The 21,182-nt window shown below is 38.2% G+C and overlaps 1 protein-coding gene across 3 annotated transcripts in view; it reads right to left on the bottom strand.

Moving 5' to 3' along the window:
• TEX9 (testis expressed 9) overlaps window positions 1-19,664 on the bottom strand; it is a 98,840-nt gene extending 79,176 nt beyond the window's left edge. For all 3 annotated transcript variants that reach the window (XM_073211893.1, XM_073211892.1, XM_073211894.1), the window contains exons 1-4: window positions 19,593-19,664; window positions 19,398-19,489; window positions 3,391-3,454; window positions 2,684-2,763 (exon numbers count right to left, since the gene is read on the bottom strand). In XM_073211893.1, coding sequence (XP_073067994.1) covers window positions 2,684-2,763; window positions 3,391-3,454; window positions 19,398-19,489; window positions 19,593-19,619 — 263 coding nt within the window. In that variant the 5' untranslated portion in view covers window positions 19,620-19,664. The remainder of the gene's footprint in view (window positions 1-2,683; window positions 2,764-3,390; window positions 3,455-19,397; window positions 19,490-19,592) is intronic.
• Window positions 19,665-21,182: the final 1,518 nt, after the last annotated feature.

Here is a 21,182-nt window from a genome sequence, read left to right as displayed (position 1 = left end):
ATATTTCCATCACCCAAAAAATTCCCCTGTGTCCCCTTGTAGTTAATACCCTCCACTAAGCTCCACACACAACTAATCTGATTTCTGTCCCTATAGTTTTACCTTTGTCAAATGTCAAACAAATGGAATCACACAGAATATATAGTTTTTAGTTTGGCTTCTTTCACATCTATGTTGTTGTTGTAACAGTATTTCATTACTTTTTATTGTCAAGTAGGATTTCATTGCATGGATATGCCATAATCTATTTATCCATTCACTACTTAATAAATATTTGATTATTCCCAGTTCTTGGCAATTTGAATAAAACTGCTATAAACATTTGCATACAGGTTTCTTCTAGGACATACGTTTCATTTTTCTTGGGTAAATAGCTAAAGGGGAATTGCTGGATTGTACGTAAAACTATTTTTGAATAGATGAATAATGTCCCAATATTTCAAGTATGAGTCAAATATATTGCACTTAAATAAAATTTTTTTTGTTGTTTCTAAACCCTCTAAAGTATTTAAACATTGTATCTTCTTAGGGCTGTGTAACTCTTACAGCCTGCTTCTTCATCTTACAAGATTGGGAGGATCCATAGCTGTTTTAAGATAAACAAACCCAAATAGTTTTAGTCTGTCACTCTTAAACTTTTTTGCAGGTACAACTCTCAAAAAGCAGAGTTTACCTATTTGATTCCAGTCAGTTTCATGTACAGTACCACATGCACAGTTCTTTCCAAGACTATACTTTTTTGCCTTGAACCCTCCCCTGGTTCCCACCCCCCAGTTCACACTTTGAGGTTGTTAGATTTTATGGGGAGACTATACCTTTAGTTAGATCTTTGCCCTGAGCCCTTTTATCCACTGGAAAGTTAATAAGTGCCATTTAAAATTATCCTTGCCATGAAGAACCTTAATTCGCTGGAAAATGTTATCAATAGTTGTGAAAACTAACTTGTAGTCTGATCTTTGCCTGAAGGTTGAGCTTTAATAAGCTTTTGTTCTTCAAAGATTTTCTCAATTTTATCTCCTAACTTTTGAGGTCTAAAAAGCAGCTGACTCTACAAAGTAAGGGTAATCAAGACAGTGTGGTGCTGGCATAGAATTGATATATAGATCAAATGTAAGAGAATTGAGAGTCCAAAAATAAAACCATGTGTCTCTGGTCAGCTGGGTTTTGACAAGAGTACTAAGACCATTCAGTGGGGGAAAGAACAGTCTTTTCAGCAAATGGTGCTGAGACAACTGGATATCCACATGCCAAAGAATGAAGTTTAACCCTTATCTCATACCAGGTACAAAAATTAACTCGAAGTGGATCAAAGACTTAAATGTTAGAGCTAAAACTAAACAACTGTCTTCAAAGAAAGCATGTGGCAAATCTTAATGACTTCAAGTTTAGCAATGGATTCTTACATATGACTCCAAAAGCCCAGGTAACAGATGAAATAAATAGATAAACTGAATCTCATCAAAATTAGACGGTGACTCTTTCAATATTACAAGGCTTCTAGTTTCTGGAATCTCCACATTCCCATTCACTGTGCCTCCAAAACAGCTAACTCTTTCCCAAACTTGTCTCTTTCTTATAATCCATGCCAAATACAGCTAACAGTAACAGTGCATATTACTAATATTTTGTTTTCCAACCTCTCCCCCTAAGAGCACAAGTTCATTAATACTTGTTCTGCCTCTCAAATTACCAAAGAACAGTTTTACGAAATCTGTTGCCGCTACCTAACAGTATTCCTCTACCTTTCCAGCCTCCAATATCAGTTTACTTGCTGGCTTAATTTAAACCTAACTGCAAAGCTAAAGCCACACTTTTAGAGTTTTTGTTATACAACAACTGACTCTCAATATCAGTTGCTATGCTACTTAGGATAGGCTAGGATATTAACCCCAAAATCTCAGTAGCTTACACTTGAAGTAGCAGTAGAGAGGAAGAAAAAGCCTTTTTCCACATGTTCCACATCACCCAGAGACTAGGCTGGGAGGTTTCATTCACCAAGTAGATTTTCATTGATCATGGCACAGAAAGAGTCAGCTGGAGATTCACACAGACTACGTCTGTTTAGGCTTAGAAGAGAAGAATTGGACTTCTACTCATAGCAAGAGACTTGGAATGTTTGATGATCACCACCATATCTACTGTAAGATTTTATAGTTTTATTCACACAGATCCTGTACTTTTCCTAAATTTGTTTCCAAATATCTTTTTCACTAATTTCTTCACATATCTGAAGTTCACATGAAAATCAAGGAAAAATGGATTTAATACATTGTTTTTACTAATTTATTTATTTTTACATCTTCATAAGCGATTTTAAAAGAAAGGCAGTATAGTATGTGAGAACAGGTTTAAAACTCTTATCAACTGTGGTTTGAACCTCAGTGAAATCACACACTATCTATATCCTTGGGCAAGGTACTGAACTTCCCTAAACTCCAGTTTTCTCATTTTTAAACTGATGACAATAATACTTATTTCAAAATAGGAATCTGGGAATTAAATGAGATAAAAATAGGTAAAAGGTTTATATTGTATCTGATTGGCATAAGTGCCCACTTGTTTGTATATCATACACGATTTTACTCTTCAGAAAAGGATTTCCAATACTTACATGCAAAAAGATTTAATATTAAGATTCACATACATCATCAAAAAATGGCATTAGGTAATTTAAGTCACTTACCTTAAACTGTTATCATCTTCCTCTTTATGTGATTTAATTTGTGTTGAAACAGGCCTAGATTGTACTTCTTGCTGCTCTCTCTAGTTAATTGAGTAAAGGTAAGTCATATAGAAGAAAACACAAAACTAGAATACACTCAAATACCTTTCTGATCATTAATCATTTCAGACTTGTTCACGGTTTATATGAAATCAAGGCACAGAATTCTAAATGCTGTGGTATAAAAATAAGACCTGTAGCAAAGTAGTTTCACATTCCATTTATTTTGAATTAAAGAAGTCAAATGCTGAGTTTAAGAAATTACCATCTGAGTATTAATGATGATTGTTTTCCTTTATTCAGCTTATGTCCAGAGAAAATGTTACTTCTATTCTTACTGAATTACCAGTGTTAATTCTATATAGCTACTCTCCAATATTAATCTTGAAGCAAAGGGAAAGATTATGAAATATTAATGTTCTTAGTGATTAGATTGGAACATCTAAATGGAAAACACTTTTTCAGTGACTTTCAGAAAATGCTTATCAAAAACATATAGGAACATATGTACATACACCTATACATATATTCATGTTCCATTTGTGATGATTCATTGAGCTGAAAATTTTTGCCCTGGGTACTTGCTTTTGCATGTATGTTATATATCAAATTAAAAAGTTAAAAAAATTGCACTTACAAGAAATTACTAATAATGTACATTTACTTACTATTACTTCCTCAGCTTGTCGAACCAGATCAGCTGTTTTTGCCTCCAATTCTGCATTTAAACGCCTAAAAGCAGAAAATAGTATTGGTATATACTGAAGATGCTACGGTACACTTTAGCCAAAACATAACTATTAGAATACTATCTCCAATTTTCCATGATTCCTCCTGCTTTGTAACAGAAAGTCAAACAGTGTAGCTCTGACCTCTCTCTGGCCCTCACTTAAGGTGGAATGACTTATTTGAGAAGAATAAACTTCTTTAAGTTCAACTCAGTTCCACTCTCTGTCTTCTTGGGATCAGCTTCAGCTGGGGACGGGAAGTGGAGCAGAGTCAGGAAAGGGTCTACTTTGGTCTGGGGCATTGCTGTGCCCAGCCAGACAAATCTGGGGTTTAGTGAGCAGACCTAATGTGGCTCACACCTCAGCTATGTATTTCGATAACAGCTTCATCAGAAAAAAAAGGTGATTATTTTGACCTCTACCTGTCACTCTTTCTTTTTAAAAAATTTTTCAAGGCAGAGCCAAGATGGCAGCGTGAGTAGAGCAGCAGAAATCTCCTCCCAAAACCACATTTATCTATGAAAATATAACAAAGACAACTCTTCCTAAAATAGAAACCAGTGGACACAGGACAACATCCAGACCACATCCACACCTGCGAGAACCCAGCACCTCATGAAGGGGGTAAGATACAAGCCCCAGCCCAGCGGGACCCGAGCGCCCCTCCCCCCAGCTCCCAGCGGGTGGAGAGAAGTCAGCAGGGAGGGAGAGGGAGCCCAGGACTGCTGAACACCCAGCCCCAGCCATCCAGACCAGAGCCCAGACACAGTGCATGTGTGGGGTCCTGGATACTAGGGAAACAGGGCAGCAGGACCAGTGGGCGGGTGCCTGAGGCGAACTCCGGAGAACAAAGAAATGGGAGCAGCCTTTTTTTTTTTTTTTTTGGCGAGTGCTTTTTGGAAGAATTAAAGGGACAGGGACCCTAATACTAGGGAAGCAGGGAAGCAAGACCGGTGAGCGGGTGCCTGAGACAGGCGCCTGAGGACAAAGAAATCGTGCGTTTTTCTTTCTTTTTTAAAAAATTATTTATTTAATTTTTTTTCTTTCTTCTTTTGTTGTTGCTGTTGTTGTTTTGGTTTGGAGAGTGCTTTTTGGAAGTCTTAAAGGGGCAGGACAGGACACTTAGTCCAGAGGCAGGGAATCTGGGGATCTCTGGGCACTCTAACCCCCTGGGCAGCAGGGAGCACAGAGGCCCCTTACAGAGATAAATAGCCTCCAGGCCGCTCCCCCTCCAAGGGGGCTCCACTATTTTGGAGCAGCGGCCCGAGCCAGGCCACGCCCACGAAACAGCAGAGATAAACTCCATGGCAGCCAGGCAGGAAGCAGAAGCCCTGTCTGCACACAGCTGCCCAGCACAAGCCACTAGAGGTCGCTATTCTCCCAGGAGAGGAAGGCCACAAACCAACAAGAAGGGAAGCTCTTCCAGCGGTCACTTGTACCAGCTCTGCAAACTATCTCTATCACCATGAAAAGACAAAACTACAGGCAGACAAAGATCACACAGACAACAACTGAGAAGGAGACAGACCTAACCAGTCCTCCTGAAAAAGGATTCAAAATAAAAATCATGAACATGCTGACAGAGATGCAGAGAAAAATGCAAGAGCAGTGGGATGAAGTCTGGAGGGAGATCACAGATGTCAGGAAGGAGATCACAGAAGTGAAACAATCCCTGGAAGGATTTATAAGCAAAATGGATAAGATGCAAGAGGCCATTGAAGGAATAGAAGCCAGAGAACAGGAACGTTTAGAAGCTGACATAGAGAGAGATAAAAGGATCTCCAGGAACGAAACAACACTAAGAGAACTATGTGACCAATCCAAAAGGAACAATATTCGTATTATAGGGGTACCAGAAGAAGAAGAGAGAGGAAAAGGGATAGAAAGTCTTTTTGAAGAAATAATTGCTGAAAACTTCCCCAAACTGGGGGAGGAAATAATCGAACAGACCACAGAAATACACAGAACCCCCAACAGAAAGGATCCAAGGAGGACAACACCAAGACACATAGTAATTAAAATGGCAAGGATCAAGGACAAGGAAAGAGTTTTAAAGGCAGCTAGAGAGAAAGAGGTCACCTATAAAGGAAAACACATCAGGCTAACATCAGACTTCTCGACAGAAACCCTACAGGCCAGAAGAGAATGGCATGATATATTTAATGCAATGAAACAGAAGGGCCTTGAACCAAGGATACTGTATCCAGCATGACTATCATTTAAATATGATGGCGGGATTAAACAATTCCCAGACAAGCAAAAGCTGAGGGAATTTGCTTCCCACAAACCACCTCTACAGGGCATCTAACAGGGCCTGCTCTAGATGGGAGAACTCCTAAAAAGAGCACAGAACAAAACATACAACATATAAAGAATGCAGGAGGAGGAACAAGAAGGGAGAGAAGAAAAGAATCTCCAGACAGTGTATATAACAGAGCTCAATAAGCGAGCTAAGTTAGGCAGTAAGATACTAAAGAGGCTAACCCTGAACTTTTGATAACCACGAATTTAAAGCCTGCAATGGCAATAAGTACATATCTCTAAATAGTTACCCTAAATGTAAATGGACTTAATGAACCAATCAAAAGACACAGAGTAATAGAATGGATAAAAAAGCAAACCCCATCTATATGCTGCTTACAAGAAACTCACCTCAAGCCCAAAGACAGACTAAAAGTCAAGGGATGGAAAAGCATATTTCAGACAAACAACAGTGAGAAGAAAGCAGGGGTTGCAGTACTAATATCAGACAAAATAGACTTCAAAACAAAGAAAGTAACAAGAGATAAAGAAGGACACTACATAATGATAAAGGGCTCAGTCCAACAAGAGGATATAACCATTCTAAATATATATGCACCCAACACAGGAGCACCAGCATATGTGAAACAAATACTAACACAACCAAAGAGGGAAATAGACTGCAATGCATTCATTTTAGGAGACTTCAACACACCACTCACCCCAAAGGATAGATCCACCGGGCAGAAAATAAGTAAGGACACACAGGCACTGAACAACACACTAGAAAAGATGGACCTAATAGACATCTATAGAACTCTACATCCAAAAGCAACAGGATACACATTCTTCTCAAGTGCACATGGAACATTCTCCAGAATAGACCACATACTAGCTCACAAAAAGAGCCTCAGTAAATTCCAAAATATTGAAATTCTACCAACCAATTTTTCCGACTACAAAGGTATAAAACTAGAAATAAATTCTACAAAGAAAACAAAAAGGCTCACAAACACATAGAGGCTTAACAACATGCTTCTAAATAATCAATGGATCAATGAACAAATCAAAATAGAGATCAAGGAATATATAGAAACACATGACAACAGCAACACAAAGCCCCAACTTCTGTGAGATGCAGCGAAAGCAGTCTTAAGAGGAAAGTATATAGCGATCCAGGCACACTTGAAGAAGGAAGAACAATCCCAAATGAATAGTCTAGCATCACAATTATCGAAACTGGAAAAAGAAGAACAAATGAGGCCTAAAGTCAGCAGAAAGAGGGACATAATAAAGATCAGAGAAGAAATAAACAAAATTGAGAAGAATAAAACAATAGCAAAAATCAACGAAACCAAGAGCTGGTTCTTTGAGAAAATAAACAAAATAGATAAGCCTCTAGCCAAACTTATTAAGAGAAAAAGAGAATCAACACAAATCAACAGAATCAGAAATGAGAATGGAAAAATCACGACAGACCCCACAGAAATACAAAGAATTATTAAAGACTACTATGATATGCCAACAAGCTGGAAAACCTAGAAGAAATGGACAACTTCCTAGAAAAATACCACCTCCCAAGACTGACCAAGGAAGAAACACAAAAGTTAAACAAACCAATTACAAGCAAAGAAATTGAACTGGTAATCAAAAAACTACCCAAGAACAAAACCCTGGAGCCAGACAGATTTACCTCGGAATTTTATCAGAGACACAGAGAAGACATAATACCCATTCTCCTTAAAGTGTTCCAAAAAGTAGAAGAGGAGGGAATACTCCCAAACTCATTCTATGAAGCCAACATCACCCTAATACCAAAACCAGGCAAAGACCCCACCAAAAAAGAAAATTACAGGTCAATATCCCTGATGAATGTAGATGCAAAAATACTCAATAAAATATTAGCAAACAGAATTCAACAGTATATCAAAAGGATCATACACCATGACCAAGTGGGATTCATCCCAGGGATGCAAGGATGGTACAACATTCGAAAATCCATCAACATCATCCACCACATCAACAAAAAGAAAGACAAAAACCACATGATCATCTCCATAGATGCTGAAAAAGCATTTGACAAAATTCAACATCCATTCATGATAAAAACTCTCAGCAAAATGGGAATAGAGGGCAAGTACCTCAACATAATAATGGCCATATATGATAAACCCACAACCAACATTATACTGAACAGCGAGAGGCTGAAAACTTTTCCTCTGAGATTGGGAACTAGACAGGGATGCCCACTCTCCCCACTGTTATTTAACATAGTACTAGAGGTTCTAGCCACGGTAATCAGACAAAACAAAGAAATACAAGGAATCCAGATTGGTAAAGAAGAAGTTAAACTGTCACTGTTTGCAGATGATATGATATTGTACATAAAAAACCCTAAAGACTCCACTCCAAAACTACTAGAACTGATATCGGAATATAGCAAAGTTGCAGGATACAAAATTAACACACAGAAATCTGTAGCTTTCCTATACACTAACAATGAACCAATAGAAAGAGAAATCAGGAAAACAATTCCATTCACAATTGCATCAAAAAGAATAAAATACCTAGGAATAAACCTAACCAAATAAGTGAAAGTCCTATACCCTGAAAACTACAAGTCACTCATAAGAGAAATTAAAGGGGACACTAATAAATGGAAACTCATCCCATGCTCCTGGCTAGGAAGAATTAATATCGTCAAAATGGCCAACCTGCCCAAAGCAATATACAGATTTGATGCAATCCCTCTCAAATTACCTGCAACATTCTTCAATGAACTGGAGCAAATAATTCAAAAATTCATATGGAAACACCACAGACCCCAAATAGCCAAAGCAATCCTGAAAAAGAAGAATAAAGTAGGGGGGAATCTCATTCCCCAACTTCAAGCTCTACTACAAAGCCATAGTAATCAAGACAATTTGGTACTGGCACAAGAACAGAGCCACAGACCAGTGGAACAGATTAGAGACTCCAGAAATTAACCCAAACATATATGGTCAATTAATATTTGATAAAGGAGCCATGGACATACAATGGCGAAATGACAGTCTCTTCAACAGATGGTGCTGGCAAAACTGGACAGCTACATGTAGGAGAATGAAACTGGACCATTGCCTAAACCCATACACAAAAGTAAATTCAAAATGGATCAAAGACCTGAACGTAAGTCATGAAACCATAAAACTCTTAGAAAAAAACATAGGCAAAAACCTTTTAGACATAAACATGAGTGACCTCTTCTTGAACATATCTCCCCGGGCAAGGAAAACAACAGCAAAAATGAGCAAGTGGGACTACATTAAGCTGAAAAGCTTCTGTACAGTGAAAGACTCCATCAATAGAACAAAAAGGAACCCTACAGTATGGGAGAATATATTTGTAAATGACAGATCCGATAAAGGCTTGATGTCTAGAATATATAAAGAGCTCACATGCCTCAACAAACAAAAAACAAATAATCCAATTAAAAAATGGGCAGAGGAACTGAACAGACAGTTCTCCAAAAAAGAAACACAGATGGCCAACAGACACATGAAAAGATGCTCCACATCGCTAATTATCAGAGAAATGCAAATTAAAACTACAATGAGATATCCCCTCACACCAGTAAGGATGGCTGCCATCCAAAAGACAAACAACAACAAATGTTGGCGAGGCTGTGGAGAAAGGGGAACCCTCCTACACTGCTGGTGGGAATGTAAATTAGTTCAACTATTGTGGAAAGCAGTATGGAGGTTCATCAAAATGCTCAAAACAGACATACTATTTGACTCAGGAAAATCCACTCCTAGGAATTTACCCTAAGAACGCAGCAATCAAATTTGAGAAAGACAGATGCACCCCTATGTTTACTGCAGCACTATTTACAATAGCCAAGAATTGGAAGCAACCTAAATGTCCATGAGTAGATGAATGGATAAAGAAGATGTGGTACATATACACAATGGAATACTACTCAGCCATAAGAAGAGGGAAAATCCTACCATTTGCAGCAACATGGATGGAGCTGGAGGGTATTATGCTCAGTGAAATAAGCCAAGCGGAGAAAGAGAAATACCAAATGATTTCACTAATCTGTGGAGTATAATAACAAAGGAAAAACTGAAGGAACAAAACAGCAGCAGAATTACAGAACCCAAAAATGGACTAACAGGTACCAAAGGGAAAGGGACTGGGGAGGATGGGTGGGTAGGGAGGGATAAGGGGGGGGAGTAGAAAGGGGGTATTAAGATTAGCGTGCATGGGGGGGAGGGAGAAAGGGGAGGGCTGTACAACAGAGAAGACAAGTAGTGATTCTACAACATTTTGCTATGCTGAGGGACAGTGACTGTAAAGTGGTTTATAGGGGGGATTTGGTATAGGGGAGAGCCTAGTAAACATAATATTCTTCATGTAAGTGTAGATTAAAGATTAAAAAAAAAGAAAAGGGGGATTACTCGTTGATAGGATAAAACTAATGGTAAATCATCGATTAACACATGCTTTAAATATTCTTAATTTTGATCACTTAAAGGGTGTCAGATGATCGGCTATGGAGGTACACTTTTCTGATAATATTCCTTTCTCTTAAAAAAAAAAAAGCAGTTCCTGTGTGGTGACCTCCAATGAGTTCTACACAATGGTATAAAGGGCATATCAAAGTGTGGGCAAAGGGTCTGTTTGTGTTTATACAGAAGATCAAAGCCTAATTTGGCTACACAGAAAATGAACTAAGATATGATATGAAGAAGAACTTCCAACATCAGCACTCTCTGGAAAACTCATACCAGAAGATGATCATCAAAAAAACTCCACAAAGATCCAGGCGATGCTGCAGTTGTAGCTGCATCCATCCCACCGCTTCCTGGACTTGCCATTGGAATGAAGATGGAGATATCTAAGCTGGCCTGTGCATACAGTAAAACAACAAATTTGACTGGATCTATACTGCTGGAACTCAACCAAGAATTAGGAGAAGTGCAAGTTGTAGCACTCCAAAATCTTACGACGATTGACTATCTGCAGTTAAAAGAACATATGGGATGTGAACAGTTCCCAGGAATGGGTTGTTTTAATTTGTCTGATTTCTCTCAGACTGTTCAAGTACAGTTGGACAATATCCATCATATCATAGACAAATTTTCACAAATGCCTAGGGTGCCTAACTGGTTTTCTTGGCTTCACTGGAGATGGCTGGTAACTATAGATCTGCTTTGGTTATGTAACTGTATTCCTATTATGTTAATGTGTGTGTGCAATTTTAGTTAGTAGTTTAAAACCTATACATGCTTAAGTTACTCTACAAGTAGATATGTCAAAGAAATAATCAATCCTCCCAAGTTTTCTTCCATCTGCTACCTCTATAGCTTTTCTTCTTCCTTCCTAATTACAACCCTTAAATGGAATTCGTGCCTCATATCGAATTTACCAAGTATCATAATTCCTTCAAGTGGTAAAGATACCTCAAGACAAATGCTGGGCATAGAAGCCACAGGGCATAAATCTGCAAAGAAGTAAAAAGCTAACCTTTTCAAACAATATGGCTTCTCTCTCACTTACCAACTTTACATCTCCCTGTATGGCTGGTTAGCCAGAGACGGGTAAGATTCCTCAAGGGAGGAACAACCTAAGAGAGGCACAGTCGCAGGGGGGCCATCAGGTGAGAAATTGGGGATCAACAGTTGTGAAGCTTAGAACCTCACCCCCCCTGTTTTGAGAGAAATCTTCTGCATCCGTGGATGTTTTAATGCCCTTGTCTAGCTTGGATTAACACATAGTCTACAGGCACACACCTGATCATCTACAATTGCTCTCTTACAACACTAAGCTATGTGTTCTACCTTTATCTTGCATCTACCTACCACTTCAGCATTTTATTAAAAATAAAAATTATAATTATAATAAAGGGAGAAATGTGGGATCCACATATAAATGAAGTATAAAAATCAAACGAATATTTATATTTGACCTGATTGTTTATAGTTCATAATGCGTGATCAAAACCGAAAGTTTCTGTGATGACTGCCCTTGTACTGTTCACCATGTAAGAACTTATTCACTATGTAAGAATTTGTTCACCATGTAAGAACTTGTTTGTTATGCTTCAGAAGATTGGAGACTGACAAGAATTAGGCTTGAGATGGATTAATGATTGTGCATTGAGCACTGACTCCCCTATACAGAATTTTATTGTTGTTAACAACCATTTCATCAATAAATATGAGAGATGCCCTCTCAAAAAAAAAAAATTACATCATGACCTCAACTTGTTAAATAAAAGTTAAAAATAAAAATAATAAAATAAATAAAAAAAATTTTCAATCTATTTGGAGTCTAGCAAAGAATAGGAATACCATTTGGCCCCATCTAGACTGCAAGAATGGCAATACTACTGAAGAAAACTTTGAAGGAAAAATTGCTTGTAATACTACTACCATTATCCAATTATTTTTATTTTTAATATTCCCTTCTAATTTTCATGTATATACACAATTCTAAGATGTTTTCCTATAACAATATAGAAGCAATATGTTTATCTCTAGAAATCTTTATAATTAGTGCCTTAAATGGGTATACAATATTTTAATGAGTTACAGTTTACATAATGCATTAAATTGTTCCTACTGTTAGTTTAAGTCCCTTTTTTTACTTTTAAAGGTTAACACTATAATAAACATCTTCAAAAGCATGTTTTATTCTAGTCATAGGTCACATATCTAGACCATCTAGGCTCTTCTGAAGTTATATGAAGAAATTGTTGAGCAATTTTAACAGTAAGGTATCTTGATGTTTCTTCTTAGATACGTGATTCAGAAATAATCCAAATCACCACAAATCCCCACTCCCAGAAAAAAAAAGTACCATATTCATTCCTAAAAGAGTCTGCTGCTTTAAGAAATATTCTTAGGATGAGTTAATCAAAAGAAAAATATTAAGACTTGAAGTTGCATTTAGGGTGCCAGTACCTGATTTTTCACATTTCCCTTACAAGAATCATGAGAACTTAAATAGAAGCTCTGATCAATATAACAGACCAAGATGACTCTGAAGACTATTCTTCTGCTCCAAATGCAGGGAAATGCTGGATAAAATGTAATGAAAGAAATATCACTAAACTCGAAGTCAGGCACGGGAAATACCCTGGCCCTAAAAATAAAGCTGCAAGTCAAACTGAGAGCAGTAAACAGGAACAGAAGGCAAAACAGCTTACCAGCTAGAAACTGACACGAGTGGGAGTCATGAAGGGTGACACCTGTAAAACGCAGGCCACAAAAACACTACCCATAACTTACGTGAACGGAAATGAAACTAGAGCCATAGGTAGAAAAGACTCTCTTGTGGGTTAATTAGAGCATACAGGAGTACAGTCCAAATTCACCTTATCCAGATGGTATAGAGACACGATGCCAAAACTTTAGTATAGAAAGCTGGACTGAAACCAGTGAAAACTCTGATAAGCTAGGACAGGTCAATGTGAAACCACCCTAGAGGGACATTTCATCTAGAACATATGGAGCTTCCTCAGAAAGCAAATCCTACTAAAGACAACTTCACAAAGATAACAAGTTGCATGAAAAAAGAAGTCACAAAAACAGAAAATCAGCAAATGCAACCAAATCTGTACCATAAGAACTGGAAATAAAACAACCTAAAATAGATTTTTAATTAAGCATTTTTCATTTACAAAAGGAAAAAAAAGAGGAAGAGTAGAAAACATGAGGGAAGAACCACTATTGACTACAAAAGAACACTTAATTTGGAAAAGAAACAAACAGAAATTATCTTAAATGAGAAATATAGTCATTGAAATAAAAAACTCAAACTCAGTGGATAAGCTGAACCACAGAATGAACTGAGGAGGGAATGAATGAATTAGAAGGCAGATAAGAAAAAAATTACCTGAAAGGAGACACAGAGAAGCAAAATGACAAAAATACAAAACAGAGGTTAACATCCATTAAAGACAGACTGAATGACAAAGATGTACATCTATCTAATAGAAGTTGCAGAAAGAAATCCCAGAGGAGAGAGAATGTCAGTATTTGAAAAGATGCTGAGAATTCTCTAGAAATGAAAACATGGATCTCAAGTAGAATTAAGAAAACAAATACGTATCTATACACATCTAGTGAAACTGCAAAACTTCAGAGACAAAAAGAACACTCTATAAATTGCCAAAGCAATTATTTTAAAAGAACAGAAGAAAAGTAGTCTACCAGCTATGGAACCAGCTATGGATACAGATTGTCAGTCCTGATGAACGCTCTTAATTCATTCTGTAGAGTCCCTTGCATTTTTTTTTATAACAACAGTTATATCATATACAAATTATGATAGTTTTGTCCCATTACAGTTTCTCCATACACTTTCTTTTCTTCTCCATCTGGTTAGAAGCTCCAGTGCAGTATGGAAATAGGAAAAGTGATGGTGAGCATCCTTTTCCTATGGAACATTTAGAAAAATTGAACACATCCCTGATCACAACAGTATATACATTGTTTGATTGTAGGACAACTAAAAATAAACTTTAAAATAACTACAATAAAAAAAACCCCAACAAACCAACCTACGGGCTTGGCAACTAAAAAACACACTCCTAAATAATCACTCTGAAAATAATAAACTATTTAAAACTAAGAAACAGCAGAAGAAATACATATATCTAAATGGGTGCTAACATACAGAAAAGCTATAATAGGGGAGAAATTTATAGAAATTAATGTATTTATTAAGAAATAAGAAAAAAACTAAAAAATGAAACTAAAAAAGAAAAAACTAATCCGCCACAATTGGAAGAGATAGAATATATACCAATAAAGAAACAACAAATCAGCAATAAAATCAACAGCTCGTTCCCTGAAAAGACCAATGAAATAGATAAACCTTCCAGCAAGACTGAAAGAAAAGACAATATTGCAAAGTTCTCAAAAGGTGTGTATGATTTTACAAATTCATTCAAGTTTGAAACTTAAGAGCATAATTAGAGTAAATTTATGCTAATACATACATTAAATGGACACTTTTCTAGAAAACTATTAAGTGACCAAAACTTATTCTGGAAGCATTAGTATATCTAAATAAATGAATAACTGTTAATGATCCAGAATCAAAAGGCAAAAAAATTCCATCAGCAATACCAAAGAATATCAGACTCAGCTTCACACTTTTAATCAAAGGATCCCTTTACAAAAAGCTTGCCAGAATGGAAAAAGCAGAAAACGAAAACTATTCAGTTATTTCATGTGGCTAGGGTAATACTGCTTTCAAAATCAGAAAGAAAAAGACCTAGAGAAAAGTGCAATACCTATCACACTTTTGTTCATAAATGCAAAAAACATACACTAAACTATAGCAATCAAATTCAGCAGTCTTGAAAAGAAAGTAAGAAATCTGCTCTGCTGTTCAGTATGTCAAAATATTAAATGGGAGTAGTGGGTATTCACCAAAATTCTTTTGGGAAAAGTTTTGATAAGATTTAACATTCAAAATAGGAAAATTAAAGGAAACAGTGTCCTTAAACCTGATACAAGAATCTACCAAAAACTCTACAATAAAACTTAAATATTGGGATAAATTATTAAAAGTGGGTTCCTGAAAAATCATAACCAACGTAAGGATGCTCACCATCACTTTTCCTATTTCCATACTGCACTGGAGCTTCTAACCAGATGGAGAAGAAAAGAAAGTGTATGGAGAAACTGTAATGGGACAAAACTATCATAATTTGTATATGATATAACTGTTGTTATAAAAAAAATGCAAGGGACTCTACAGAATGAATTAAGAGCGTTCATCAGGACTGACAATCTGTATCTATATAAATATAGGTGTAGGATCAACATAAAAAATCAGTAATGTTCCTACACATCAAACCAATTAGAAATAGAGTAGAAAAGCCATTCATCATAGCAAGAAAAACTGTAAGATGCCTTGTAATAAATTACATATACAAGACTTTTACATAGAAATAAAGTAAACTATTATTAAGGGACTCCACCCCATGAGAAAAAAAAGCCTTTGTAAATGAAGATGTACCATATTTGTGGAAGAGAAGATTCAAAAGCACAGAGATGTCAGCTCTCTGCAAATTAATCTACAAATCCAACGTAACTGGCATATACCAGGAAGGGGTGTGGGGAATGGGGGGCCTGCCTATCAGTTATCAAGACCAGTTAAAAGAGATGTGACATAATTTTGTTGTTTAGTTTTCTGGCTTTAATACAGGCATGAAACTACTTACTTCAGTGATCAGCATATTCCTTAGTTTAGCCTCACAGATAGTGATTATTTCCTCCAACTATTTGACAGGAGCTGATTATAGAAGATTCTGGACTGGGATCCCTGGGAAGTGCTGTTAAAAAAGACATGCCTATGCTTTAAATATCCTTAATGTTGATCACTTAAAGGGTGTCAGATGATCAGCTATGGAGGTACTCTTTTCTGATAAAATTCCTTTCTCTTAATTAAAAAAAAAAAAAAGCAGTTACTGTGTGCTGACCTCCAATGAGTTCTGCACAATGGTATAGAGGGCATGTCAAAGTGTGGGCAAAGGGTCTCTTTGTTTCTATGCAGAAGATCAAGGCCTAGCTTGGATACCCAGAAAATGAACTAAGATACGATATAAGGAGGAGCTTCCAGCATCAGCACTCTCTGGAGGACTTGTGCCAGGGGATGATCATCAAAAAGCCTCCACAGGGATCCGGACGATGCTGCGGTTGTGGCTGCATCCAGCCCACCGTCTCCTGGACTTGCCATAGGAATGAGGAGGGAGATGTCTAGGCTGGCATGTGCATACAGTGAGACAACGAATTTGACCGGATCTGTACTGTTGGAACTCAACCAGGAGTTGGGAGGGGTGCAAGGTGTAGCACTCCAAAATCTTATGACTATAGACTATCTATAGTTAAAAGAACATATGGGATGTGAACAGATCCCAGAAACGGGCTGCTTTAATTTGTCTGATTTCTCTCAGACTGTTCAAGTACAGTTGAACAATATCCATCATATCATAGACAAATTTTCACAAATGCCTAGGGTGCCTAAATGGTTTTCTTGGCTTCACTGGAGATGGATGGTAATTATAGATTTGCTTTGTTTATGTCACCGTATTCCTATTATGTTAATATGTGTGTGCAAATTAGTTAGTAGTTTAAAACCTATACATACTTAAGGTACTCTACAAGAAGATATGTCAAAGAAATAATCAATCCTCACATGTTTCCTTCATATGCTACATCTATAGCTTTTCTTCTTCCTTCCTAATTACAACCCTTAAATAGAATTTGTGCCTCATATCGAATTTACCGAGTATCATAATTCCTCCAGGTGGTAAAGATACCTCGAGACAAGTGCTGGGCATAGAAGCCACAGGGCATAAATCTGCAAAGAAGTAAAGAGCTAACCTTTGCAAACAACATGGCTTCTCTCTCACTTACCAACTTTACATTTCCCTGTATGGCCCTGGAAGATGACTGGTTAGCCAGAGATGGGTAAGATTCCTCAAGGGAGGAACAACCTAAGACAGGCACAGTCGCAGGGGTCCATCAGGTGAGAATTTGGGGATCAACAGAGGTGAGGCTCAGAACCTCACCCCCCCCTGCTTTGAGAGAAATCTTCTGCATCCGTGGATGTCTTGCTGCCCTTGTCTAGCCTGGATTAATACTTAGTCCATAGGCACACACCTGATCATCTGATCATCTACATTTGCCTTCTTACAGCACTAAACTATGTTTTCTACCTTTATCTTGCATCTACCTACCACTTCAGCATTTTATTAAAAATAAAAATAATAATAATAATAGGAGAAATGTGGGATCAACATATAAATCAAGTACAAAAATCAAACGAATATTCATATTTGACCTGATTGTTTATAGGTCATAATGCATGATCAAAACCGAAAGTTTCTGTGATGAATGCCCTTGTACTGTTCACCATGTAAGAATTTATTCACTATGTAAGAATTCGTTCACCATGTAAGAACTTGTTCGTTATGCTTCAGAAGATTGGAGACTGATGAGAATTAGGCTTGAGATGGATTAATGATTGTACATTGAGCATTGACCCCCCTATACTGAATTTTATTGTTGTTAACAACCATTTGATCAATAAATATGAGAGATGCCCTCTCAAAAAAAAAAAAACAAAAGAGAGGGAACTAAGATATAAAAAAAAAAAAAAAGACATGCCTACCATGACAACATGTGGCAAAATACTCATATTCGTGCTTCATATAATAAAGGCCAGACATTTTACTCTTCTGTACGCCACAGAAGTAATCTACAGCTTCAGGCAGACCCAGGAAGCTACGTAGTTCTTATGTCTCAGATTTGCACATCCAAGAACAGGCAACAGAAGAAGTAATAGCTGGCCACCTTTACTGCAAAACAATTACTGTTAAAATAGAATAGCTCCTGTAGATGTCTTTAAGGTGTCATTAAGTAGGACGATAACAACACACCAGAGCCAGGTGCAAAATATACCCTTAAATAATGATATGAATTAACCTAATCAATGTATGTGCTATTTGGGGCTACCTGGTATGTGATAATGAAAATAACCATTCTGGGTTGATCACAGCTTATTCATAACTGTACATGGACAGTAGGCTAATTGCTTAAGATCCACTGCATCAGAGGGGGATGTTATCTTCCTGCATACTATGGCAAGCTGGCATATGCCTAGTTCATCTAAAGACAGTGAATGTCAGTTTTAACTTTACGCTTTAATTTTAAGTATAGATCATGTGGTACTCCATGTTTAACCATTAGAGGAACTTCCAGATTGTTGTCCAAGTTTTAAACGAAATTAGTCATTTTAAAATAAAAAGAATTTGAGTTGTTAAAATATTTTATTTTAAGGGCAAACAAAAGACATGGTCTCCAACCTTATGGAGCTTACAGTCCACTGGAGGAAACAGACAAAAAGTAAACTAATAAATGAATTCATTTTCACAAATTACTCGAATTCAAAGAAAAATTGGTAAGACAATAAAAAGAGAGCATAATTAAGGGAGGGAATATGTGACTGTCCCCGAGGAAAAAGTTTGGCGAATTTAAAGGCCACAGGGACGCGTAGTTAATAGGCAAAAAACAGAGATATGATCAAATAGGAGAGGAGCCATATCTGACGGAGCTTTGAAGTACAAATGGAAACCACGGCAGTTTTAGTTAAAGAAGTGACACGATCAGACTGAAAGCTACTTCTGGCTTTTGTGTGATACCTGGGGGGTGAAGAGTGTAACGGTCCAAGAATGAAAGAACCCGTGTCAGGTGTAATTCACTAAGAGCAGATACGGGGAAGGAAATCCTCCTCCCAACTCCACCAAACTGCGATGAGAATGATCATTCCAATTGCACTGAGACTCATGCTTTCAATTTAGAAACCAAGCCTAAAAGAAATTTACATACGTAAACTCTAGGAACTTGGAATTAAGTGGACTTCCTTAAACTGGAAACTTAACTATTATTGGCAATTTCTGCTATCCAAATCACTTCTGATGAATGTTTACTTGGGCTGAGTTTTCACCTCCTTCAAATACCTGTTAAGACTCAGGTGAGCGTAAGTGAAAGAACAGTGAAGAAGAGCAAGAGAACAGGACGATGAGAAGAAAATACTGGACGGTGAGGGTCCCAGAGGTCCAGTCAGGCATCAGGAAAAGTACTTGCAAGCAGCCTCCTTTAGATAAAAGAAAGAAAACACAGAGCCGCCGAATTTCTTACTTATACTCCTCCTCCTTGGCGAGGAGGTCCCGGCGAGGTACGGTAGGCTGCGGAACGCGCGGCGCGAGCGGCGCCCCTGGAACGCTCCGTCTCTGCAAAAGAGATGAGACTTTCAGACCCCCAGGTTGGATGAGGTTAGGCGTCCTCGGGCCGGCCCAGAATCCAGTCACTCCCGAAGTTAAGGGTTGAACTGACCCCGGAGCCAAGACCTTTCCCCGCCATCTTTCGCGACCAGGACGCCGTTCCCGAGGCAACGACGCCCCTTCCCGCGAGAGTTACCACCTCCCGGGCAGCCTCCGGCCTGGGCGCAGACTCAGTCCGCTCCCGCCCGCAGGGCTCGAGAAGGGCCTGAGGGCTGGGAAGTGGGCACAGCCGAGGCTTTACCCAAGGGTGGTAAACTCTAACTATACGATGCGTTGCCCCGGGAGCCAAATCGATGCGTTGATTTGTCAATTCTTAAGTTGGGGTTGGAGGGGTTGCAGCCGTGGAAGACAGGTCCGTTTCTAATACTCAATAGGAAGCAAGCTAGTTTTAAAGCCCCTGCTCTGTTGTGCTTTTCCAACTGAGTGGCAAACCCGACCTACACGCCTTTAGTTTAAAATGAACTCTTCAGAGGAATTCTAAATTCTGCTTTCTCGTTTATTTATAGTATTGTTAAGGAGCTAGGCTGTCAAGTCAATCAGGCTAAGTTCCTGTCCTGGCTCTGCCCATTTACTATCTGTCTGGTCTTTGGGCAAATCACACTGTATCTGGGCTACTTGATCTGTAAAGTGGGAGTAAGAATAATGGCCATCTCACAGAGTTAATATTAAGAATGTGTGCTTAGATTAATGCCCAGAAGACAGTTAGCAGTTAAAATGTCCAACTTTTTTGGAAAAATTACTGAGAGTGCAGAAATAAACCTTCACATTTAGGGTAAACTGATCTTACACAAGAGTGCCAAGACCATTCAGGGTAAAGAAGTCTTTTCAACAAATGGTACGGGGATAAGTAGATAATCTCATGCAAAAGAATAAAGCTGAACCCTTACCTCAACTCAAACTGGATCAAAGACTTAAGAACTAAAATATAAATCTCTTTGAAGAACTCACTGGTGTGTGTCTTCATCACCTTGAATTAAGTAATGATTTCTTAGATATGACACCCGTAGGTAAAATTGCAATCTTTCCAGAATCTCTTGCCTGGCTTTAGTGCATCTCCATATCGACAGCCGTTTCTGAGGGATGGAGAGAAGTAGTCCAACTCCGTATCAATGGGTAATCACTTGGGCAATTGATGGTTTACGTGAACCTGACAGGTTAGGGATACTATTTGCTGGGTTCTTCCACAGCAGGAGAGAAAGAGAGAGAGACGCCAGACGCTTTTTGTAAGCAATAAACGGGTTTTAAACTTTATTTCTCCCTTTGACTAATTATGGTTTCCCCTAGGTATTTTGCCCTGGCATTTCCTCTCTCCGGAGTTAATCTGCTAGTAGTCGGCAGGACCTCTGAAAATGAAATCTGTCTACATGGGTGCAAACTTTGGGTGGGCTGCCCCTAGAATGGATGGGAAGATTCCCCGAACCCCCTGAACCCCTGTGGTTGGTGGGGAGGCCCCAGTGGATGCAGTAGCAGAGGGTGCAGCTTCACCTGGGAGCCCCCTATCTGTGGGGCTTCCAATTTGGGAGCCCCTAGTGGAGAATTGGTCTAGGGTAAAGCACCTCCTGCAGGGGTGGGGCCTTCCCTAGAACTGGGGAAGGGTAGAGACACTGGAAGCTGCAAAATTAGCCCTCCGTGCAATAGAAGG

Source organism: Manis javanica, chromosome 8 (assembly GCF_040802235.1).
Source record: "Manis javanica isolate MJ-LG chromosome 8, MJ_LKY, whole genome shotgun sequence".
NCBI lineage: Eukaryota > Metazoa > Chordata > Mammalia > Pholidota > Manidae > Manis > Manis javanica.
This window is presented reverse-complemented; position numbering and strand designations above follow the sequence as displayed.